This window comes from Dromaius novaehollandiae, chromosome 4 (genome assembly GCF_036370855.1).
Source record: "Dromaius novaehollandiae isolate bDroNov1 chromosome 4, bDroNov1.hap1, whole genome shotgun sequence".
NCBI lineage: Eukaryota > Metazoa > Chordata > Aves > Casuariiformes > Dromaiidae > Dromaius > Dromaius novaehollandiae.
The window spans coordinates 8,243,254-8,268,572 of record NC_088101.1 but is presented as its reverse complement, the minus strand read 5'-3'; the positions used below and the strand labels follow the sequence as shown (position 1 = coordinate 8,268,572).

The 25,319-nt window shown below is 43.9% G+C and overlaps 2 protein-coding genes across 7 annotated transcripts in view; one reads left to right on the top strand and one right to left on the bottom strand.

Moving 5' to 3' along the window:
- Nucleotides 1-1,826: 1,826 nt before the first annotated feature.
- COPS4 (COP9 signalosome subunit 4) lies at nt 1,827-12,517 on the bottom strand. Of its 2 annotated transcripts, none has more exons than XM_064510368.1 (10): nt 12,427-12,517; nt 10,043-10,122; nt 9,063-9,214; nt 7,685-7,788; nt 6,730-6,883; nt 5,411-5,561; nt 4,838-5,008; nt 3,313-3,428; nt 2,840-2,924; nt 1,827-2,376 (listed from the first exon to the last, which is right to left on the bottom strand). In XM_064510368.1, coding segments are annotated over exons 2-10 (1,068 nt in total). In that variant the 5' UTR covers nt 10,044-10,122; nt 12,427-12,517; the 3' UTR covers nt 1,827-2,242. The 2 variants fall into 2 exon arrangements, with proteins under 2 accessions (XP_064366438.1, XP_025958581.1); XM_026102796.2 differs by lacking the exon at nt 12,427-12,517 and adding an exon at nt 11,937-12,145.
- Nucleotides 12,518-12,734: 217 nt separating this feature from the next.
- LIN54 (lin-54 DREAM MuvB core complex component) overlaps nt 12,735-25,319 on the top strand; it is a 43,850-nt gene continuing 31,265 nt past the window's right edge. For 2 of the 5 annotated variants that reach the window (XM_064510367.1, XM_064510363.1), the window contains exon 1: nt 12,735-12,852. The gene's annotated coding sequence lies outside the window, so the exon portion shown is untranslated. Of the gene's footprint in view, nt 12,853-13,423; nt 13,444-13,725; nt 13,837-22,652; nt 22,772-25,319 lie in introns of those variants that run through there. The other 3 variants (XM_064510366.1, XM_064510364.1, XM_064510365.1) reach the window with 3 other exon arrangements.

Here is a 25,319-nt window from a genome sequence, read left to right as displayed (position 1 = left end):
GGAAAGCAAATGCCCACTACCAGGAGAATGTGTAAAAGGTGCTGGGGAAGATGCTCTCTTTGTTCTCAGGGACTGCAGAGTGGTGGGGCTCTGGTCACAGATGCCAAAACATGTTATGTTGCAAGATGACCTCACTGAGTTGTCTTATAATCAATAAACAATGCCATTATGACCAGCTGAACAGAAAAGCACCTCTTTGGTTGTGACATTCCCTAGGGGCAGGAAAGTTTCTTGACTCTGCAGCACAAAACTACTGGGTCTGACCACTGGCATTCTTCTCGGTGGTCTTGTCCTGTATGGGAGTGTACATGTACTAGAGCGGAGTCAGGGTACTTGCCTCAGCTTAAATGAATTCAACCAGTTCCAGCTGGTAACAAGGACAACTTGCTCATTGGAGAACTTCACCAAGTGAATTAAGTAATCAACCAAATACAAACAAGAGAATTTCTCTTGTATGCAAATAAGTGATACCTTGTTTGTGTTACTGTCTATCCAAGAAAAATAACAAGCAGCGGCAATGGCCCATGAACCTAGAAAGAAACATTGCTCTCAGGAAACTGTCCAGTCACAGTAAGAGTTGACAAATGAAAGCCTAAGGAGCTTTGCATTCCTACAAAGACAACACGTCCAAGTAGAAATTAGAGCTGTACATCTGGAACTGGAGCAGGCTGTAATGCTCAGGCCCCTGCTAGCCTTTGGCACTGCACTTAATAAGACTTAATGAGTGCCACTTCTCTGTTCCTGGTAAAACATCTGCATTGTCTGAACCTGGATATGAACAAGCAGTAACTACTGCCAAATATTAAACCTCTAAAGCTCAGTTCCTATGCCATCCACTGCCACTACAAATGACTCATGCTTGTGCAGACCGTGACAGTTTGTGATACTGCTGCATGTGCTTCTCCCAGAGGGCTGAAAGTTTGCAGTGATAGATGTCAAAAAAGGTCTAAATATATCAGAATGTTATGTACAAATGTAGATATTACTGCTGCTGGTGAGCAGGTGTTGAGTATTAATTAGAGACTCACCCATACCTTTTACACAGCCAGTGACTGCAGTTTCTGGAAGGTGTTCAGCAACAAGCTGTACATGATCATCTCTGACTGTAAAACCTCATCTCTGGTAGCAAACTGGTACTGATGAAACTCTACTGTCAGAAGAGCTGTCTCAAAACCTCTGCAGAAAATGACGCAATACCAAGGGTTGTACATTTGGCAGACCACGAGGATGAGAATGGTACACATTTCCAGATGCATTAATATCACAAGGGCCCTTAAAGAACAGTTAAACAGTCAGGCCTGTATGTGCAACAGCTTGCTTTGTTGCAGCTCAACAGCAGCTTAGGAGTCATCCAGCTGGTGAGGCTACAAGCTCACCAATTGCACAGATGAGGTGAGGAGTCTGATACAGGCCGCACACGTATGGTAACAAAGGTATGGGGTGATAGTGAGCTCAAGGAGGGCATTTAACCCCCACAAAGCAGAAGAGCAAATGCTTCGTTGACCTTAATTTTCAAAACAAATACAAACCGTAAGAGCGAGGCCACACAGTCCTGCTTGTGTTTCAAGTAGGTGTCAGAAAAGTCACCACAGAGTTAACCGGCTTGTTGTGGCCACACATTCACAGGCATGCCACTTTTTGATTATTTTATGCCAGCGTTTATGTGTGAGCATTTCAGTTTAGCACTGTGTAGCATATAACAGCTTATGCAGACAAGAAAAACAGTTGTTTGTTTTCAATTTCCAATTGCAGGGGCTAAAACTGACATTTCCAAGTGAAATTATTTTATGTCACTGTCTGAGGTAAAAAAACAGTCCCTGCAACACTTGAATTAAGTGGCTCTTTCTAGCCTTTATTAGAGTAATTACAACTAAAAGAAACATGGCACTTAAATTTTCATAGCGGGACAAGCACCATAGGAAATAATGGGCTACAAAGCTATAGCAGTACAGTGAAAAAAAATTAAATAAACCAAAACCAAAGCTTGCTGCAGACATTACAGCTTCTTCTACATGGAAACCACACCTTTCAGGACAGCAGAGTGCAATGTGGAGGCAGCAACAGCATAATGCCTGGGAGACTTTCACACCAAACAGTATTCACTGAATTGTGTCTTAAGACACAGGGTTAAAGTAGACAGTGGGGAAGTAAAAGTGGGTTATTCACTTGGTTCACAGTCCTGCTCAGTTCCCTCCCTTCAGCACAGCAGGTGATTGCCTCTGTTCAGATGATGGCTGCACAGTCACTGAGCCATCTGCGCCTCCATTGCTTGGGCTGTCCATTCTGGGGCTGTCTGACTTATCTTCTCCAGCAGGTTGTTAACCTGGAAACACAGTGACTGAATCTGTTTGTCCCAAGTTGGCAAAGCTTCACGGGCTGCAAAAGAACATGAAAAACACAGTAAGTCTTGGCAACTACTGTGCCTTTTCAATTTTAACCTTCTCCTCTAATGCTGCCCTCACCTACCTCACAGAGGAAGCATTCCTTGAAGCTACAGCATGCTCATTTCTGTATTCAAAAGCTACAATGATTTTGGCTGTCTGTTACAAGCCTAACTCCTGCACTGCAAAGCAAAAGTGAGCAGAGACCTTCCTGGTGAACACGTTCCTACATGGAGACTGAAAGAATAAATTCACACCTTCCTGTGGGTAAAAGAACGTGTAATAGGTAGAAGCATGGTCCTCCTCAAGGGCAAACTCTGCCACCTCGTGGCCACAGCAAGACACAGTAAGCTTACTTGGGGCAGAAATCATTGAGAAAGATGCTTTGCTCGTGACACGACAGCAATTCAATAAGCTCATTCTGAAGGGTGCTAAAAAAATAGCGCGGGCAAACTTACTCTCAAAATGAACAATTCCGTCAATCTGATCAATAAATCCATTCATGCGACCCTCAGTTATCATCTGAGAAGCTATCTTTTCTGCCTGAAAAAATGGAAAGGAAAAGATGTTATTTTTTTTCCATTTCCAACAGAAGTAAGAAATGATTAAGGTTTTCATAGTCCTCATGGTTTTTTCCACTATCTCTACACACACTGAAGAAAAAACAAACAAAAAACAAAAACCGCAGCCAGCACTGTCATAATGCATAACTGGATATACTACGACTAGCACCAAATTCTGCTATTGTGCATTCCACATCATGTACCTCTCCTCCTCAAAATGGGCTAAATATTTAACTTTGCTCATCCTTTCAATATGGAGTATTTATTAGTTTTCTAATATCTACTATTTTTTCCTAATATTTACCATGACTATTTTTTCACATCTCTGTGGCGGTGCTTGTTTTTTCTGTGAGATGTAAAAAGCCTACCTTGGCTGCAGGGATCTCTAGTAATGCTCCAAGCTCTTCAAAGGTAATGTTGTTGTAAAGTTTGCTTGCAGATAACAAGTTATGTTCAATAACAGCTCTGTCCAGGATACTGGAACCTTAGGGGTTGGATAAGAAAACAATTAATATAAGATTGGAATGTTTTATATAGCAGAACAAATGAAAAATGCTTTTTTTTCCTCCAAAAAAAAGTTACACGTGCAGAAAGTCTAGATACATCCCATTGCCTTGCATCAACGTTAGTCCACCCAGAAAAAAATGAGTAAGAAACTAACTAGATTTGGTTAATTTTTGAGACAGGTAGCTAAAGAAGTTCATTGCAGTTCTAGAACAATGAAGTGGAGATGGTACTAGGGAACATATTAGACTGAGGCAAACATTCAAGCTCATTTTCTGATTTTGCTACAAGACCCAGCATCTGAATTTAGGAAGTTTGAGCTTTCATATCATCAGTTCCCAACTTGCCCAATGGAAACACTATTGTCTTTCTGTCTCTTTCTCTGTGGCTCTGAGGGGTCCAGCTAATCTCTCTAACTGCCTATTGTGCTTGTAGGGTGATTAAAACCCTCGCTTTTTTTTCAGCTCTTAATTTAACTATTTCACTCATTTGCCTCTTAACTACCTGTCGCCTAAGGATGAGTATATTTTTAAATGGCAGCTGACATGAGTTCTTTAACTTTCAAAGACAAACAGTACAGGTATTAGTGGAAGAGGAGACAGACCTCAAAAAAATGACTGCAGCTTATTGTTAGGAAGAATCTTTAACTAGTTGTCACATCTGCTATTACACAGAGCTGTTTCTTCCTCATTATTTAACAAGCATTGTTTATCAGGAAGGGGCTTCATTCAGAGATACTTCATGTTTCAGTATTCTCCACTTCAATACTCTCGTTTGGGAAACTGAGACTGGCATAGTTAGGATTCCAGTGAAGTCATAAGTTTAGACAATATTATGGTTCAGAGGTTCTGGGAGGAATCAGGTTAGCGAGATCTCAGTGCCACGGATCAGCAAACAATTTGGAGATAACGTGAAATCAAAGCCATCCCTTCAGTATCTGTCAATAGTCAGGAAACAGTCCAAAAGATTTTTTTTTTTTTTTAAATCAACACAGACTATTTAAGCAGTAACCCCCACATTTTTGAGCACCTTATTTATAACTATGCCTCAGAACTGGGAAAGCTCGAAAGGGCACATTCAAAAAGTATGAGGAAAGGATAGAAACACAGGGGGGTTGTTAGTGAAGAGGACTGTAAAAGGATGAAGGAAAATCAGAATTTTCAAAGTTACATTCTAGAGAAGCACTCGAAAAGCTTAGTACTGTGATTCGTTTTCCTCATCAGCTAAGAAGCCTTACTACTAAACTATACTCTTGAGGGTAACATTCTGGGGAATAACCTTAAAGAATCACATAACCAACACTGTATTCTCTGCCATCACACACTTCTCCACTGCAGTTGGCAAACGTAACTCCTGTGCATGGTTACTTAGCTTTAGAGAAATAGGTACCATCAGCTGTAGTTGCCTTCTGGTGAGGCATCAGCATAGCTGCAAACTCTTGCAGTTGGTTTCCACGGATAATCCTGTCTAGATACATTTTCTCCAAGATCCCATAGGCTGCAAGCTGCTGACACCTCTCATCCTTGAAAAGCGTAGCAAGCATACGTGAACGCTGCTGTCCTAGAAGAGTCAGGAAGAATCTTCATAAATCATCATCAAAGATGGTGTATTTACTGGTAACACACAAAAAAAATTTCTCTAGAGATACATAACTAGCCAACAAAGCTGTATCAGAGAAGAAACTCTACTGTTTGGTTCCAGAACACTGTTTGCTACTGTCGTTTCTTTTGCATCTTTAGGCAAGATGGCTCTTCAGCACTGGCCAAGACAGTGAAAGGTATTCCAGCTCTGAGCTACCGGCTTCCCAACAGATTCTTGATGCTGCATTCACAGCTCTGGATACCTCACCAAATCTTACAAGGACCAGATCCCTTCCCACAAGTAACACAGAAAGTGACTTTCTTTAGGGATATGGAATCTGTATGGTGAGTCTTTTATACAAAACTATAACATGCATTTTACCTGCCGATGCTAGAATAGTACAATGCAAAGCGTGCTTCAGGGCCTCCAGTCGCTCACTTTCATGGACTATGCTCTTATAGGAGAGCTCATTGTATCTTTGGGCAGCCTCAATGAACTTTCTTCTGTAGTCAAGAACTCGAGCATAGCACACCTAGAAAGAAAACAGGTCTCAGTAAAATAAAACGAACGGGAGTGACTGCACAGGACAGGTATGTATTAACTTCTGCATTACAAAGCAACAGTTCCCATAAATGTTGCTCTGCTCCATCTTAGGCAAGTTGTGCAAGAGCTCAAGTCTGTGCCTTCAAACTATTAGCTTAGCTTTCAAGCACCTTGCTAAAGTAATGTGGCAGAGTGTTGTATGGGCATTTCTCAGCACTATTCTTATGTTAAGCGCTGTGTAAATTTCAAAATGCTGGAAATTAAGTTTATGAAATATCATACAGCTGATGTACTTAACCAAGATTCCCCTTCACTACTGACAATGACGGTTAGCACTTACACAGTAGTTGACATATTTGAAGTAATTGTTTTTCCCTTTCGGAGCTGCAGCAACAACTGATGTTTTTTCCCCCCTTTTTGCTTTTCTAATGCTTATAGTCAATATTGAATTTTGCAACTGAGCGCAAGCTGTAAAATATAGCATGGGGAAACTAAATCAAAGAAAGTGGGGACAGGAAGAAAAAAAACAACAAACCAAGATCACCATACCACAAACTACACCTACTGGTACAGTTGCTCTGTAGTATAGAATTTTAAACCACTCTGTACTACTTTGGTACTGTCACACTGCACCAAGAACTGTTCATCTGGTGGGATAATCTTAAAGTTGCTAAAATTATTTGAGCAATATTAGTATACTAACTATATACACAGTAAACCCACAAAAAAAAAAAAAAAAAGAAAGCTCAGTTGGTTTACTCCCTGTGACTTTGACCTACTATCATGGTCTGCATTTTCTACTTAAACTGCTGTTCAAAAAAAGCCTTCAGTTGTCTTTAATACCGAGATGATTTTTTTCTATTATGTTTATAGACATGGTAGGGGGCAATATTTTCAACTAAAATTCAGACACTTCAAAGCCTAATGTTAACTCAGCAAACATGGCGTTTAAGGAACCTTTACAGGTTTCTCGTGAAATTAAAAGGAATAAGCTGCCTAACTATTGCTAAGATGTGCCTCTCAGACTCCTAAGGCCACTTAGATTTTCCTTTCATACGTTTTGTTATTATGAAAGTTTTAGTGGCATTGCATAAAAACATCTCAACATAGATTCATTTCCCTTTAGAAAGAGACAGCAATAAAGTAAGTTACGCAACCTTGTAATGGATTTGTAGCTGTTCGTTAGTTGATTCATTCTGAAGCAGGGAAGCTCGATTAATGTAAGCTTCCGCTTGAACTGGGTCATCGTCTTCCAGATAGAGCCTGGCAATTTTCAGGTAAGTCTCCAATTTATAGTCTACATTGTATTGTCTGTAAAGAAACAGAAAAGCAAGTACTCGGAATTACTCCACAGCTACCCTTGTTTTTTGCTGTTCTAAATATATATTTTGCTTCTACTTGGCAGCTTTTGCTTTTCCCTGCTTCCTTCTTCTCTACCCCCAAAATTAGTGCTCTCCGTTCACGGTAAGGAAAGTTGAGATGAATGCAAATAGAGAACTGACTCCTACAAATGCCAGTACAAATAACACCGTCCACTAAGAAACAAATGTACAATCTCAGCTTGTCATAACTGATGAGATACTTGAGTCAAAAGGCAAATTTGCAGTGGAACAAATGGGTGGTATATTGGCAAAATGCACAGCAGTTCTTTTTACAGGCATACAGAGAAAGAGGATAGAAAGGACAGACAGAGAAAAGTAACAAAGGGTTTTAGAAAAAACCTCAACTGTGTTTCTTAATATCAAAGTTCAAACTATGTCTCCATTTCAAATTGCAGAAGCCAACATTTGGAAGTAGTGTCACAGACAGACAAACTTTACAATTACCTTAGAGAAGCACTTGTGAAAAATACTATTAAAACAGTTATCAACAAGATTGATAAATAGTGTAAAGCTCCTAGTGCAGTACTTGACGCACTAGAATGACGCTTACTTTAAGCGGCTGTCATCAGGCTGTACTTCTGTCACCCCAGCAGTTCTGGCCTGAACTACTGAAACTCTGGAAAGATACGCAGCCCCAAACTTCCCACTCTCTGGTTTGGTGAAGTATGAATAGAGCAAGTATATTCAGGTACATTCAACAACACAGAACAGCATCTAGCACAACGCTTACTTTTGCCCTGTTTCCAAAGGGATCCCCACCAATACTTGTGCTGCATTTCTCCAGTCTTCTTCTTTCTCATAAATTGATGCGAGATGCTGCCTTATCGAAGCAACCTAGACAAAAAGAAAACCAATCCCAAACATTATATAATTGATTGATTTTTGTATTACCATTCACAATATCTGCTCTTCTTATGAATACCCACCTGGCCAATATCCCAGCTTCATAGAAATAAGCCTGCACCCATACAACTCCTCCCACATGAAGATCTTTAAATATTTAATCAGACTTTAAGATCAAGCTTTTTACGTATGACTGACGGTTTGAAGAATTTCTATCTTTGGCTCGGAATAAAACAAAAAGCATTAATTTTCAGGGAGTGCTAAGCAGTAACCTTTTATAAAGCTTTATAAAAGATGAAAGGAGACTTTGAAGAAATGGAGTATCAAAATTCACAAGTTCTTCCTCCAAGTTATACCTCATACCGAGCCTGTGAGATAGGAATGACATGAACTATTCCATATACTTCTAATTTGTAGTGCAGGTATCTGCAGTTAAAATATCAGTGCTAGAATCTGGGTTTTACAGACAGAAGTGTGGTCAAAAAAAGAAGCCATCTCACATCTTGGATTTAATTTCTGCATAACTACTATAACATGCAGGGAAGCACATTCACTTAAGCTTTAGAATGAAAGCTGCTTAAAAAGACAAAACATAAACAGATGCAAATACAAATCATGACAGCAACTGTATGGCTTCTGTCCTAATATTAGATCTGATAAGACTTTTATATAAGCATCTTCGGTAAGTACTCTCAGCGGATGCTGAAGTACTTTGTACTTGTACTTTGAAGTACAAGAAAACCAAGGACAGACTTGAAAAAGAACCACAAGGTATTCAGCAGTTAACTGTAGAGCTGAGATTTCAAGGAAAGTATTTTTCCTGCTACAACATTTCTGGGCTTAAGAAGAGTTATAAATGTGGTGGGTTTTTTGGTTTTAAGTAGCAACAGAAGCTACTTGGCAAAATGTTTCTCTTTGTATTACTTGCTCATTCCATCAGTTGGGTAATACATAAAACAATGAGCACCAGTCTGTATCGTGACAGCTTCTCCAGTAGCTCGAGTATTGTCTCACTGTAAGAAGCCATTTTCTGGTAGCGGAGGAATTACATGCCTAGCATCCTGATTAAGAGACAAAGTCTGTATTCTTTGCACAGTCCCAAATACAGCATTTGGCAAAAGTTTTGTATGTACACAAATGCCAAATTGGATTTTAGGTAGGAACATCTGTTTTGAACAATATTTTTAAAGACTAACAATATTGAGCAGTTAAAAAACCTCAAAGCCAAGCCTGTAAACCAGAAGTCCTTGTCATTTGTCTCGTACCTGCTCTTCAAATGAAATCACTCTAGGCTGTATCTTTTCCAAGGTGAAGTGGTATATTTCTTTGGCTGTGCTGTCAGGAAGACTTGGAAGATGGATACAGAAATCTGTCAGCAACTGACGTGAGATTACTAAACTGACATTCTCGTTCACCACTGCTCCAAAGACACACGGAAGAAAAATACAAAATGGAAGAAATGCATGTCAGTGCTTTCACTGTAAGTGGTCTACAGCCATTCAATCATTTGCTTTTAATTTTAACTTGAGTATTTTTAATTTTTAAACCTATATTTAAAGTATGGGCTGTGGGGGGGGGGGGGTGTTTGTTTTTTTTGTTTGTTTTTTTTTAAGGTGAATTTCATTCTCTCAGAAACTGACACTATCTGCATACACTAGAGATCACCTGAGTTCTAACCTCTGGCAAAGATCAGTGTATTTTCTGCTCTGATTTATCACCTAGGAAGATGTTTCCTTCTGAATCACTGTTCTCAGTTGCTGAAACATTTCAGACAGAGTAAACATTTAATCTAAATTTCACTAAGCTTACTCTCAAATCCAAGATCAGATATAGCAGGTATAACTTAATGAAGTACTCAGTAAGCCAAACAACTAATACACCACCAAAAAGAAATCTAACCATTTCTTGGCAGTTTTCCAACTTAACTTGAGACTGGGAAGGAGAGAAGGGTTGTTTGTTTAAAGATAGCTTTGCATCCACTATCCATTTCAGCATTCAACAAAGACTATTGTACATTTTTACACAGAGCTCAGATGCTGTAATATTGATAGGCTTGAAAGTTACCTTAACTTACAAAACTCATATTTTTGCTGATGTTTGGTTCCTCTTCTAGTTTGTTTAAGTTCTAATATTACTAGAACATTATACATTTATATAGCCTCACGTAGACCTAACAAATAGAGAATCCCACAGGTCCGGACCTTCACTCAGTCCGTGTGTGAACAATTATACCAGACACACTTACTTGCTTCTACAAAAGCTTTCAAAGCTTCAAGTTGTTCCACACCTGATAGCTGAATGGCTTTTTCCAATATTTGACGATATCTGCCCATAGATTAAAAAAGAAAGAGTCATATTTCACATTTTTTATTAAGTATTTCTGTTTCTCTGCTTATTTTCTTCCATAGAGTGCTTTTTCTATTTACTTTTGCTGTATCTTTGAGGTGTGTATTTTTTCCAGTGTCTATGCTAAAATCCCAGGAACTTTCATCTGGAACCGGTATCTGTCTCTTTTTAAAATTCCAAGACTACATTCCACCATAACATAGTTTATCATTACAAATCTGTTAGTATATCAGCGATGAAAAATGCCTTAAAAAAACCAAAACTCCAACATATGCCTGGGATAGTGTTTTGCTCTTCTGCCTTAAAGAGATGGCACAGGAAAAGTCAGGAAAACTATATCCCTTGTGTATTAAAATTAGTAACCTGTAGCAGAGGTTCAAAAACGCCAGATTCAGGGAGAACAAGAAACAGCGGGGGGGGAGGGGGGAGACAGAAGTAAGCAGTATACTACAGCCACACTGACAGTAGCATAGGCAGGGAATATACCCCCTTTTTTTTTAATAAAGTATTTATTATTGAAATAGTTAGATATTAACAAACCATAGCTACTCCAGCTTTCATGTAATAGTTTTATAAGGTCAGCGCAACTCTTACTGAGCCATAATCTCAATGTGTGGAATACTGAAAGGTTTTGTATCTGCATTTTCAGGGGAACGTTTCAGGAATTTTTAAATGTGAAGTGCCTAAATCTGAGGCAATTCCTCCAGAAAATAAGAAACTGGACCGGTAATCAAGAAATTTCTACTTAATTGATCAGCTTTGAACTATACCCCCTGGGGAGAGAAATTCTACGTAACATGTTGCATAGTGATTAGCTCAAATCCCAAGTTTGATATCCAAAATACCCATTTAAATTTTAATTTTAAATTTTGAGATTTTTAATAAAAACACAACGGACACATACAAACAAAACTCATACAAAGCAAGCCCGGGAAAGAAAGTCCCCGGGTCTACCACTTTTGCTCAGTTTTCAGGCAGGTAGCTGAACTCTGAGAGGCACCAGAAATGGGGAGGGGGGTTATACTGAGGGAGTAAGGCCCAGCAGAACCTGTGCTAGGACAGCACAGAGGTACTTTCCATGGAAAATAACAATAATAATAGAAAAGCAGGAAAAGGAGAGAAATTATTATTATTTAAAGCAGCGACCCAGAAGCACCCTACCGACAATGCCTGCCCAGAAGAGCTGCTCGCGCTGGCGCGGAGCCCGCACACCACACTGCCCTCAGCTCGGGGCGACGGCGGGGACGAGGACAGCGCGCGTCGCTCCCCCCCTCCCCTCAACGGCCGCGCGGACCCCCCTCATCAACGGTCGCCCCCCGCCAACGGTCGCGCGGCTCCTTTCCCCACTCCCCCAACGGCCGCGCGGACCCCCCTCATCAACGGTCGCCCCCCCCAACGGTCGCGCGGCTCCTTTCCCTACTCCCTCAACGGCCGCGCGGACCCCCCTCATCAACGGTCGCCCCCCCCCAAAGGTCGCGCGGCTCCTTTCCCTACTCCCTCAACGGCCGCGCGGACCCCCCTCATCAACGGTCGCCCCCCGCCAACGGTCGCGCGGCTCCTTTCCCTACTCCCTCAACGGCCGCGCGGACCCCCCTCATCAACGGTCGCCCCCCACCAACGGTCGCGCGGCTCCTTTCCCCACTCCCCCAACGGCCGCGCGGACCCCCCTCATCAACGGTCGCGCGGCTCCTTCTCTCCCTCCCCGGCCAACGGTCGCGTGGCCCCGGCCATAACCCCTAACTGCCGCTGATCCGCCTGGCCGTTGCCAAGGGAAAGAAGGCGCCGGCACTCACTTGCCCGCCAGGTCCTTGTGGGAGCCGCTGGAGTTCATCAGCTGCGCCAGGTCCTGCCTCACCGCGGCCGCCATCTTCGCTGCGGCACCGATCGGCCCCTGCGGCGACCGCCGCCGCCAGCCGCGTCCCCGCCGCACCTCCCCCTACCATAGAGCAGCCGCAGGCGGGAGGCTAGAGAGGCGCCGCCGCTTCCGTCCCCGCCGAGTGGCGCGCCGCGGTCACGTGGGGCGCGTTGGCGCCGCGGCCGCCGGCCTGTCATGGCGGCACCGCCCAGGGCGTCAGAAACACGCCCTGTCCCGAGCGGGAGAAAACACCGGGCGACCCCGCCCGCCGAGGCGGGGGCGCGGGAAACCCCCGTCGCCCTTCTGCCGGGACCGGCCGCAGCCGCCGCGCTCCTCAAGGCACCGGCTATATCCACCGATACACGCATGAGCTTATCTACACAATACGGACACACCCAATCATATACATATTACATATAGAAATATACGTGTGCGGGGTGGGGGGGGTCTCCGTCCCGCCGGCGGCGCGCGGAGGGCGGGCCCCGCCCCTGGGGCGGACGGGCGCGCTCAGCCCCGGAAGCGGGCGGTGGGGAGGGGGGGGGCGCGAGAGCCGGAAGTGCGGGGCGTGGCGCGGGGCGGCGCGCGCGCGCGCAGGGCGCTGCGCCGGCGGTTGCCAGGGCGGCGCTGCGCAGTATTATGGGATGCGGCGGTGGAATGGCGCGGGGCGCGTGATTTTGAACAAACACGGCGGCTGGTCGCGGGCGCTGCCGCCGCCGCTGCTGCCGCCGGGCGCGGTAGCGCGAGAGCGGGGCGGGGGGGCGCGGCGGCGGCGCGGGCCGCGCGGCGGCGGCGGCGGCGGGGGGAGGCGGCAGCAGTAGCAGCGGAGGAGGAGGAGGAGGAAGAGCGCCAGCCCGGTGAGTGCGAGCGCGAGGGGCGGGAAAGCGGCGCCGGGGGGAGGCGCGCACCGGGCCCTGCACGGTGCTGGGGGCAGGAGGAGGCCGCGGGCGGCGCGGGCGCGGTCCCCGCCGGCGGGCAGGCAGAGGGGGAGCGGGTGTCTCCCCGCCGCGGCGGTGTCCTGGCGCTGACAGCGGCGTCCCGTCGCCGCCCGCGGGGAGGGCGCAGGCCCGGCCCCGCCAGGCGCGCTCCCCGCGGTGGGGCGGGCTCCCGGGTGGCCGCACCGGGCTCCCCCTGCTTGGGAGGGTTGTCCGGGGAGGAGGGAACACCGTGTCCCCGTCCTTCCTCCGCCCCCGGTGCCCGGCAGCTGTCAGGGGCGGCGGCGGGCGGGAGGCGCTGTCCGGCGGCGGAGCCCCCGCGGCCGCGGTGCTCCGGGAGGGCGGGCAGGAGGGGCGCCTGGGGGGGCTCCGGGAGCCCGCGGCCCGCGAACGGGCGTTGGCTGCCCTGCTTTGGCGTCCGCAGCCGCCCGTGTCCCTCGGCGGAGACCGCAAGTGGAAGAGAGCGGGACACAGCTTTGATCTGTGCTGCCTCGGCGTCTCGCCTCGAAGAAAGTAACTCCCCAGCCTGTTTTGGCCTTTTATTTCCTCGGAGTGTGAATAAGGAGAGCCGTGCAGGGAAATATAGATGGGGTGACTAAACGCTGAGTGGCGGGGGGGGGGGGGGCGCATCTGCTAGGAGCAGAGCGAGATGGGGGGTGCCTAATTAGCGTCCTCTTCATTACCGCTTTCCGAAACAAGCCGCCATGCGAGTAGCGGCGGGGCGACGGGAGAGCAGCCGCCGCCGCGCTGTGCCGGGCCGGGCCGGTGCCTGGGCGGCGGGGGGCGGGCGGCGGGGCCGCGGCGCCGGGCGGCGGCGATGACGAGGTGAAAATGGCGGATCTTTCGAAATACGGTCGCGGCCGCTGACGGAGCGGCGGCGGCTCCCGCCCGCCCCGCCGAGGGGAGGTGAGGCCCCGCCGGCCGCGCGCGCGCGCGGGGGGCCGGCGGGTGGGGGGGTGTGGGGGGGGGGCAGGGCCTAACGGCCGCCGGCGGCCGTTGGCGGGGCCGGGCCGTTCCAACGGTCGCGGCGGCTTCCCCCGCGGGCCCGGCCCGGGCGGGCACCTGCCTCCCTCCGCTCGCGGCCGGGTCCGGGGTCCGGTTGTCACCATATACCTCGGGGCGGGGGGGGGGGAAGCCCCCCTGCGGCTTCGCGCCGGGCCTCGCCACGGTCCCGGCTGGGCCTCGGTGGTGCTGGCCGGCCGTGGCGGGGGGGCGCGTGGGGATGGCGGAAAGCATCCGGAGGGGCGAGGGTGCTGGGCGAGGCCGAGCGGGCGTCTGAGGATGGCGCCTCTTGGTCCCCTGGCCCTGGTGGACCAGGGCGGCCTGGTCCGTAAGTGCCTATTGATCAGTCACGTCACGGGGCCGGGCAAACTGGTAGGTGAATTAGGCCCTCGGACTCTATCGCCGCGTAACTCCTGGACGACACACGGCCAACTTAGATTCGGGTTGTCGGCAAAGAAGTGGCTGGCCTCTCCGGTAACTACCTGCCTGCCATGGGCTTTGTCCTCCGAGGACAGGTTCTCTTTGTGTTTGGAGACGCTCCGCTTGGAAGCCAGTGTTTGTCATTCAAAATAGGTTGCGGTAAAAATTGCATGCGGTCCATAGTTCCTCCAGCCACCGAAGCCTGAAGGAATACCTGTGCCTCCTGTCCAAAGGGGTGCACGGAAATGGAGAAGCCATTAGCTGGCTGAGCTTCTCACTTCATCGTTTTTGCTCCTCGTTCATTACGACGTGTATCGCTGGTCAGAATGTGTTGTTAATTATTTGTGGCCTTTACTTTTGTGTGCGTTGTATACTAATTATGTGACTTCTGGTATGGTACCTTTGAGTTCTGGAAAGCATTGAGGTATTCAGACCATTTGAACGTGTCCGCTAGAACATAATGTGAACAGGAAGAAAGCTGTCAGAAGATGTTAAGTAAAGATAAAACAGGTATTTGAATGACCTTCCTAAACAGTTGTCTGAAACATAAATATTATAGGAAATACTGCATATAGAAAAGTAACACTGAATATTCCTTATGAAGTTTACATAAAGTTGGTAATAATAGGCAAACCTAATGTATCTGGTTAGTTTATTCAGAATAGTTTTTTAGCTTAGGGGGTTATCAGCTGAGAGGTTTTTTTTTTTTCTTTCAGAGAAATCCTTTCTCAGAATAAAATGGACTACATATGTCCTTTTATTCCCTAAAGTATCCGATTTACGTGTGTGTTACTAAGTAATAGGTGTTGGTTTTGTACCTCATGCATACTTGCATTAACCAATAGGAAAAGATTTATATGCCTGTGTTGCTCCATAGGGAAACCACTGCTAAAGGTTAACTTGGAGAGCGTCTTGAAAAGTACAGCCCGGCTTCTCCAGTGTGTTAAAGCAGTATACTTATTGTAATGCAGCTAGTTTCAAAAGTTTCAGTTATGCAAGGTTAATTTTTCATATTACTTACCAAGATGTGCCTGCTGTTGCTTACGTAATGGCTTGCTTATACTTCTGTGCATGTCCAAGCGCAGATAGTTTTGTTGTTGAATAGTCTAAATGTTTTGTTTATCTTGATTTCTCAAAAAACTTCAGCTGTTTTCTAGTTGAATGCTCAATATTGCAGGAAGACCTCATGTCTTGTAGTCGGCACAGGGGTGTGATGCTTCTTCTGTAAGCTGTCTGTACAGTGACACCAAGGGGTGACACTTGCCCTTGCTTGGCCTGGGAAGATAGGAATCTTTGCGTTGAACCTGCGAGTGTGGTGATGTCTGTTTCATTAATGCAATGTAAGGTACAGTGAACTGCTAATTTCTTCCTGAGACAATAAAAGAGCAGGTAAGGTGATCTGAAGACACGAGTCTCATGGCAAAATAAACTACTCATAGGTGCTTGCGTAATGTAGTGGTGGGAGCAGTATCGAGTCCCCTCCAGGACACTTGGTGCTGAACTTCTTTCCTAAACATCCTAGGTTTTGGATGTACTTCGTGTATATCTGTCTTCCCAAGATGCCTTATATGGAGGCTGTTTGATGCTGGATCACAGGTATCTTCAATTTTGAAGGTTGGATTGTAACAAGCACTGAGAAATATAATGTATAACCTATAACGTAATAAATTTGATGCATGCTGCTGTAAGCCATTGATCGTAAGTGTATCAATGCTTTGTCATTACTTGAAGCTTCACCATAGGGCTTGAAAACTACCAGTATCTGCTAGCCAATGGTAAATTTGAAAGCTGGTGGTGGAGACTGCTGTAAGATTTCAACCTAGGAGACATTGATACTTATAGTGTTGGGATCCATCTTTTATTTCAGCTTTTGAATAGCAGATGATCTAAGCCCTTCTAGATTTTATTTTTCCTTACACCTGTTTGAAAAATACTCTAGGAAAAAAAAGAAGGGAGGGAGATCTTGGGAGGGCTCTTGATTTCTGGTTCTACAACCAACTGTGTTTCTTCATCTGTCACTTACTCTGATTGTGCTTCTGTTCCCTTTCTGGTCTATGGAGGTACTGCTTTCCTGTTTCACATGCTGTTAGAAACCTACTTTTATGTCCTAAAGAGCCCGTATGTCGCAGTGATGGGATTCGTTATGAGTACCTGGGAGAGAAACTCTGTTTTTCTTCTTTGCTGCAGGAGCTCCAAGTAATAAGTAAAAAATGTTTTTGTGAACTCTTGCTGCCAGGGTTTGTGTTCTAGAAAGCCTTCCACTAGCTTGGTTTAGTCTACAGTTTTGAAAAATTGTGAGCAGCGTGTGGTTCTCGGTAGAGCCTGTGACTAAGCTTGCTAGATAACATAATGTGAATGTGGTGGACCCAGGTGACAGTAAGAAGGAAATAATTATTTTCAATGAAATATCTGAATTCTCTTCCCATTTTTTAGCATGATAATGAAGAAAAGACATCTCAAGGTTGTTCTTACAAGTGAAGAGAAAGAGGGACTTGGAGAGTAACCCCGTGATCATGATGGGGGTACATAGGTATATGGTGTGAGAGTTTCAAGTTTCTTATGTTCCAGATCCAGACATGGACTCATGGCTCCTTCACTCCTCCAGTGTCCCTGTCACGAGCTTTACTTCTGCAATTGAAGCTGTTGCTACCAACGTGAGGGTTGCGTCCTTAGTTTGGGGGTTCTCTGTTCTAGTCTGTTGTATGAGTTGCAGATAAATATCCAACCCTTTACTTACTGTCTTGGAGGGTGGTGGTTGTTTGTGTTTTCTCTCTCTCTCTCAGTAATAACAGTTTCTGCCATGGACCCAAAAAGCCTTCCTGAAGCACGTTCTAAAAACATCTTTAGATGGATCTCGTGTTCCTGTGAAATTTTTTCCTGTGTATTTTTGCTTCTTGTTTAAATCATTTTTATCAAAAAAATCTCAATAGTCTCAGGTCTGCCTACCCGCTCTTTTGCCTTCCCTTTCCCCCACACCATATATGCAAATGACATAGGAGGCCAAACTTGCTACTAAGTGAAAGCATTGTGTTATTATGAAATTGAGTTAATTCATAATAATGCAGTATTTGGGCAGAGTCTTCCTGCTAATTCTTGTAGTTTTAGATTTTCCTTTTATCTCAAGTTTTATTCTCCCACGTATTTTGGAGGCCTAGAAAAATATATGACTCTGCACTACTGTAATTCTGTGATCGTGTTTCTCTGCTTTGCTGCGGAGAAAGCTGGCTCTGCTCTTCCCTGGCAGCTCCTTTCCCTCCCGTGCTTTCCCTTCTGGTGTGCAGCAGAAGCACTTAGGCAGGCTCATGTGGACCGCACAGTAGAAGACTCATCTACGTTAAAACTAACTTGCTTTTTGTTCTAGGTTGGAGTGAATCTGCACGAGATGGTTTGATGTAGTCTAGTGGTTTGCCACTGCTGAAAGTGGATATTCTCCCCCCATCCTCCTCCTGTTGCTTCCTTGAACTGATTCTGTGATGCACCCTAAGCACTTGCTGAGCTGAAGCATCTCCCTCGCCAAGCTTTAAAAACTGTGCAGAGAGTATAAACACAAAGTTGGGAACAGAGGTGAGGGGAGGGAGATTACTGGGTTTCCCCAGCACCCAAACCCAGCCGAACCAGTGGCTGCGTTTGGTGTGGTTCTTCGGTGCCGTTCTGGTGCTCGTAGACTTTGAGCTGGGCCATCTCGGCACGCTAACCCACCAGAGCTCGCTCACTCGCTTTGCGGAGTAGTTCTGCTCTTGGTTCAGCACACAGGAATGGCTTGTCGAAAGGTCCGTTGAGCACCAGCGTCGGCAGTGAGGAGGGAGCAGGGCCGTGACGGCCTGCGGTTGGGCTTGGGCAGCTAGCTTTAACCCGGCTCTGATCCTTGGTCTCGTCTACCCTTGCAGCTACAGAAACGTTTTTTGCTGGCACAGGGAGGAGGGAAAATGTTCAAATGGAGACGAACAGGTGGATGTCAAAGGAGGACAGGACAGCTTTAGCAGTACTACTGGGTTAATACACTCAGGGAATTAGAGTATAAGAAAAGTAATGCCGTTGGTCAAACGCACTTAATGGTCAAATTCCCGAAGAAAACTACTTAGAAAAATGAAAAATTTTCCTCTGATCTTTTTCATTATAGCAAATCCTAAAATCCTAACAGATACTTCTTTTATTAGTAGGTCATGACCAGTTTTTAGACATAAGATTCTTAAAATAATGGTTTTTCATTTAAAAATTATAATGGAAGCTGAAATTACCCAGAACTTCCCAGGGGAAGGAGGAGTCCTCATAACTGGTGCGTGGGCAAGTGGATTTTTTTTTTCCCTCCAGCAGTTCCTAGGAAGAGAACCGATAATACCTCTGTTAAAAACATGGCAGAGGTGACATACACTGTTAATCTTTCTCCTCATTAAAAACAAACAAACCAATCTGAAAACCCTTAACCGTGCAATGTAAAACTATCACCTCTGTAACTGGTGGTTGGTAACTGTTGGTAACTGTTAATTTAACCATGGTTAAATTGCTAAATTATGTTGCCTGTTTCTCACCTATACTGTGCACTATTGGAATATATGGTCTGTTATGTAAAGAGGCACTCACTTAATAGAATATAGAGTAATAGAAATAAGATGGTGTGAGCTGAGTGAATTACGGTTGCCTTGGGAACTATAATTTTAAATTTTGTGACTAAAGCCAGATTAATGTATGATGAAGAATATAAAATGTCTCTTTAGGTTAAAGCAATTAATTTTTTCTTAGTATTCCTTGTAATTGATGAAAATGACTGACTACTTACCCTAATTATGCATTGATAACTTGATAAGTAGTAAGGGGTTTTTTTTTTTTTTTTTTTTTTTCCACTTTCAATAGTTTGCTTTGGTTTGTGTTTGATAAATCTTGAACCATGATCCTTTGGGAAGCATGCAGACAAGCTGCCTCCGTATCTTGTCGTCTTGAGAGAATGACGAAGTGAATGGAAATTATTTTATCTGTTGTTCCACGTGCAGAGTTTTTTACCATGTTAATGACTATTTGCTTTTACTCCACTGTTACATATGCAAACACAGTGAGTTTGCTGACCTATATTATTAATTTTTCCACTTACCTTTTGTTAATCGTAGCTTTGTTATGGATTAATCTTTTTTGTTTTTCATGACGTGTATTTTTAAGGCTATCTCTAGCTCGGTAAGCTTAAATAAAAGACTCTCTGTGGAAAAATGTGGTGCCGAGTGATTTTGTAATTCTTTGCTTTACAACAAAACCAGCCCTGCAATTTTAAAGACAAAACATAAAGTGTAACAGAGAGTAAGAAAATGGAGAATGCATAAAGGGAATGACAATATATTACCCATTACTGAAGTAGTGGCAAAATTGACGGATTGTAACTAATTAGGAAAATTTTATTACGTTAAGATTGCCTACTTGCAGTTATAGGCCTTCATTTGATAATATGCCAATAGTACTAGGCCAGTCTTGGGTCCTCGTATCTGAGCGTTTCTTAGGGACTACCTTTTGTGTCTTGACACCATTGATTTTTCTGAATTTCAGTTGCCTGGAAGAGCTGATGTGTGCTTGTATATACTTGGTTTAAATGGATGGCATTAAATGGGCAAATACTGCAAACCAAGAAATGAACTAGTATGTTCATAATTTCATTTTGGTATATAAAATTACCCAATGATTCCTTCTCTCAGCGGATATTTTTTTCTTTGGAATCAGCTTATACAAACAAGTAACCTTCACTTTTTTTTTTTATTTGTAGCTCGTTTTCACATTTGCATGTGTAGGTATTAATGTCACTAGCCCTAGCAGAATATAGCAGTGTATGGGATCCGCAAGCCATGCATTTTTATATAGTTTGGACTTTCTCAGGACGGAAGCACAAAACCTGAAAGGGGTTAGGTTACCTGTGAATGATTCCCTTGGCTGCCAGAATGGCTAGGAAAAGGAAGAGGTCTTTCTCACTGTTAGAGGGGAAGATAAGTTTTGGTGTTATGTCAGTAAGATAGCAGGTTGACTAAAAAGCTTTGACCCCTTGTCAGTTATCTTGGGTTTTTAGAGAAAATTCTAAATGGCATCTTTTTTATAAGTTGTTTGCTGTTGCTTACTCTTTTCTCCTAATGCTACCCTCAACAATGCAGATGCTGTACAGTTTTGCACAGCCTCATGTCATAATCGCCCGTAGGTTATATTTTTGCAGCTCGGTGCTGGCTTGGATAGGCCTTGCTAGCCTGGCCCAGAGCCGTTCTGGTGAATGTCCTGGGCTGGATTCTGCGGGAACTTACTTTTGGGGTCTCACTGGTTTTGTTCATTCAAGCAATGCTGTACCCAGCTACTGCTCAATCCTGGAGTACTACCAGCTTAGCGCAGGCGCAACAGGGTGGCACTTTAGGAAGCTGGTCTGTGTCTAGCTATGCCAACGCTGATTCAAAGCTCGTATCTCAGATGCTGCAGAGCTCACTTTTTACTTTGGATTGAGGAGGAGGTGCTGAGACACCTGCTGATTCAGGTACATCTGGCTTATTTCGGGTATGTGATGCTTTAACACAGTGTAGCCATACAGTAGAGCAGTTGTATTCGTGCAGTACTGAACCACATCAAATAACCTGCCCAGGCCCAATTGTTTCTGCACAGTCAGCTTCAGTGTCCGGTCATCTATGGTGCTGTTAATCTCCAGTCCAGAAAATTGTAAATCATCCACCAACAAAAGCGCCTTTTGTATATGCAAAGTTTTCTTGGGTGGGTAAAGAAGCAAGATGTGAGCTAGGTCGTCTTGCAACACAAAAGCAGAGAGGACTAGACTACTTTTTCCATTGAGAAACAAAATTAAGGCTTTGTGTTAAATTGTTTCTTCTCTTCTAAATTCTGAGACTGAAATGAACTGTCTGGATCACTTTCAATTCAGATCGTGTAGTGGTGCCTTGTCACACTGGTATCAGCGGTTGTTGGCTGTGGAAGTCAAATTGGGAAGGGTATCCCGTAAGGATAGGAAAGGTTATATAGCACATTGATGGAGGGCACCTACAGAGAACTGTTCCTTCAGATGGCCTTTCTATACTTGCAGAAGTGGAGTATCTCTAGGGATAGAGTAAGATACAGTAAATACCCCTGTGTTGCTTTCAGGGTATTGAAAACAGAGGTTATAAGAAATACCATGTGTCACTAGTTATCAGAATGACTTTCTGTGGCTAGTTCGGTCTGCAAGACTTTTTCTCTGAAGTTTTTATCTAAATCTAACTTAGTAGTTTGTTCTTATATTTTATCTGCCCAGAAGCTATTGAACCTTTTGGGCTGTGAGACCTGAGAAGCCTGCATTTGAAGTGGCCGGTGAGCTTTTGGAGCAGAGATTTAGATTTTACTCAAATTGCCATTTCTGTTGTTGATATCAATTGATCTCTTGTCTCAGAATCGTAATGTGGAATTTCATTGCACAAAAGCCAGTCAGCTACTGCTCGATCCTGGTTATTTAAATACCTTTTTCCAAAAGGAATATGGAGGTGCTTTATTTAGATAATAGAGTGGGAGGGAGGGGTGATAGTGTGACTGGCATCACAACCAAGTCACAGTTTGCCTGTGGACAGCTATTTATCTTCAACTCCGTCCCTCTGCAAATAAATAGATTTCCGTACTTGTGAAGTGTTGTCATGCTTAAGGCTGGCCTAACTTTTGGGATCTGCAGCTAGAAGCATGTTTTCTGGCAGATTAGTGTGAACTAACTGTTCATTGAGCTATTTTCCATTCCCTTTCAGTGCTCCATTGGACTCAACACTGAAAGAAGCTGACTTAGTTCAAAAGAAATAGCAGCCATAACAGCTCTCGCTGCTGTCTGAAGCTTTGAAGTTCTTCCCTGAATGCATTGCAGCTATGGCCTTATATTTTTATCTATTTTTCATATCTAAAATTTAATTTTGAAAAGAAGCACATTATTGCATAAGACACGTCGGGAATTAAATTTTTAGTACAAAACGCTCTTCTGTACAGTGCTAGCTTATATTTGGCAGTGAAATACTCCGCTTGAAATCAGCCTTGCCTGTGTTTTTATTTGCTTCGGTTAGACTTTGTAAAATAAACCGTGTAGCAGTTTACCTTCTGCCTGGGCGATGCTGCTGAAGTATGTGTGTAATGTACTGCATAATCATTGCGCTTCCTGAATTGCAAAGCCTCAGTGAAATTGCTAGATTAGATCTCTGTTGTGATGAACCTTTGTACGTAAATACAGTGCTAAAATGCACTCTTACCGAAATGGTTGGCAGCAAGCCTAATCTTAAAAGGTGCCCAATATGATAACTCCTAGTAAAAGTCCATGGGGAAATTGATATCAAGGCTACAATGGCAGTTTCCATGCTTCTTGTTTTCAGATGTGTGTTTAGTGTGGTATTACTGTATGTTCAGCGTTCATTTGCAGCCTGACATTTAAGAGACGTCCTAAACTTTGAAGGTAAGGCCTTTATTGTAGCTTATACTTAAAAGACTAAAAATAAGCACTTTTTTCTTTCTCATCTGTGTTGAACTTTTCATGTTTGTGTTAGTTTTTCAGTCAGGGTGAGTTCACTGCATAGGTAATTATTTTCACTTCAGATTGTTAATGCTGTAATTAAAAAATATTGCAGAAAGTTTAATAATTTAAAGTTGTTATTATGGGGTATTTCTGTTGGCCTCATTAGCAAGTTTGTATAAAAGCCAAGGTTAGAAATGCCTTATTAAATTCAAAGAGCTTAGTATCTACGAACCCCAAATTTGGATTATTCATGGCTGTGAACCCCTTCAGAGTGTATTTAATGATCATAAAAACATCTGTGTATTTTTTTTGTCTTTTGTACTCTTGAAATGTCATGAAAATGACAGAAACTGGCATGCAAACTAAGGGAAGGGGAAGGGGAAACCTTCTGATTTTTAGTTTCTATTTTGTTTTTATTTGGCCTGAGGTTTTGCCTGAAAGTAGAACATTGTTTCCAGTTACAAAAACAAACAAGCAGAACTACTTTGAAGTGTTCTGCTGCAATGAGTGTGGTATATATCCAGTTCTCTCCTGGAAAGTTGCAGTAAGCAAGGCGTGTGGTAAATAAGCGTTTAATGCTTATATCTTAACATGATGATGCAAGCTGCAACAGTTCTTTTTAAGAGAAAAGGAGAAAACATAGATGCATATGGATGCTATTTCTGTTGCCAATGCTAAAAATCCAAGTGCAATTCTCTATTTCTGCCTTCTTAACTTGAACATGCTAGTCATTTGTCAAATACACACTTATCGATGTTCGTTTACTTCTGCAAAATGTTGCACTGGTAGCTTGGCAAGCAGTGTTTGCATCGTTAGTATTGCACTTGTTCTTCAGCACATGCTGGAATTTCCTTAGTAGCAGTAAGGATTAGACCCGTAAGGGGCAGGAAGTTGTCCCCAAGGAACAGATTTGCCATCAGTTGGCTGAGCCTGGTGCGTCTTCAGAACAGATGGAAACGTTAACTTTTCTGCTTGCTCTGAGCCACAAAAGGCGAATGCTGCAAGTGTGGACTGATGATTTAAAAAAAAAGAAAAAAAATTGAAATGTAGGTATGATTTGAAATGCAGACTGATATCAGTCAAATTACATATGTTCTTGCTGCTTTCTTAACGGACATTTATCTAGCAGGTGAGAGTGTGGTGACAGCTGTGGGCCATGCGTGGAAAAGTACTTTGACCTTCAAGTGGTTAGTCCTCTAGATACTAATAATTCTGGGAGAAGGTTTGGGGGGTTTTTGGTTGGTTGTCGTGCCCCCCCCCCCCCCCCAGCAGTACTGCTTAGTACCTCTCTCTGTAACCAATAGTGGCTAGACCGTTCTTCCTTGCTTTGTAATTTGTGTACATTTGGGCAAAGTAAAATGACTTTCTAATGGTAAAGAGTGGGGTATCCCATCATTCAGACTTAGATATCTGAGGTTTTTTAGGTTGCTGGTTTTTAGAAGACGGTTCACTCGTGTAAGTATAGTGTGTTTCAACCATTGACAATTTGCGTGACGTGTTGCTTTCATTCAAAACTTAGTTGTGTTTTTTCCCTCTCTTTCCTTGCAGCTTTTGTTTTGCTTGAAAGGTTCTCTGAGGCTCATGGGGCTTTTTGGTCGTGTACTATGTTTGAGGACTTTGTTAGTTTGATTGTGAAAATTGCTTTTGTGCTCTGTGTGTAATCTAATTTCCGTGGAAGCATGCTGTGATTCCATTTACGTGAGAATTCATTTTCATATGAAGAAAACAGCTACAGGTCGGGGGATAGCTGAGTCTTACGGTATATTTGCAACAGAGCACTTGTCATCAAGGAGGAAGACGTGGTCATGTTGCACGCAGAGCTTATAAAACTTTGTATGTGATGAACTAAAGATTTTGTGGTGCGAGGTCATGTATTTTATACTGACATGCTGGTACAATTTAGAAGATAATAGAACAGGAATTTTAGTAAATGTTCATGAAAAATAAATTTGTTAAAGCAGGTTTGCAAAAAACAACTCCTGCTTGTTCCTCTGTGTTTTTTGCTTGTCTGTTCTCTAAATATCCTGGTTATTTTTTTGTAGCATTGCATGTCAGTGATCATGGTGTGGAGCACTTATATTCTGTGGCTGAATAACTGTGAGATGCTTGTTCTTTCCCTCCGTCCCAAGTGCCTGAAAATTAGGAGGGTAGCGAGAGCCCATGAATGGTTTTCTACTGCAGTGTTCCCAGCGGATTGTTGTCAGGTCTCTCTCTCTCTCTCTCTCCCCCTTTTTCTTTTTTTTCTTTGTGGCAGCTTCCAACTAGTTGATGCCTAACAACTTGACACTGTATTCTCTGACTATTTAGAGGAAAGAAGCATTGATTTTTTTCAGTTCAGCAGCCTTGTGGAGTTGATAGATTGCTACTATTAGAGCAGGTGAGCAGAAGCTGGAAAACTTGAGAAGTATTTTAGCACCTAAACTTTCATTGGATGTGGCTTAAAGTATCTCATCTTTCCTAGATCAATAACTTGAAGAAAATTGCAGGC

Excerpts from the sequence above, each read along its gene's own strand:
- COPS4 (XM_026102796.2), bottom strand. The coding sequence starts at position 12,010 with ATGGCGGCCGCGGTGAGGCAGGACCTGGCGCAGCTGATGAACTCCAGC. Across the intron at positions 5,009-5,410 it reads TACTATTCTAGCATCGGCAG|GACAGCAGCGTTCACGTATG; the intron begins GTAAAATGCATG and ends TGACTCTTCTAG. Across the intron at positions 3,429-4,837 it reads GAAGGCAACTACAGCTGATG|GTTCCAGTATCCTGGACAGA; the intron begins GTACCTATTTCT and ends CCAACCCCTAAG.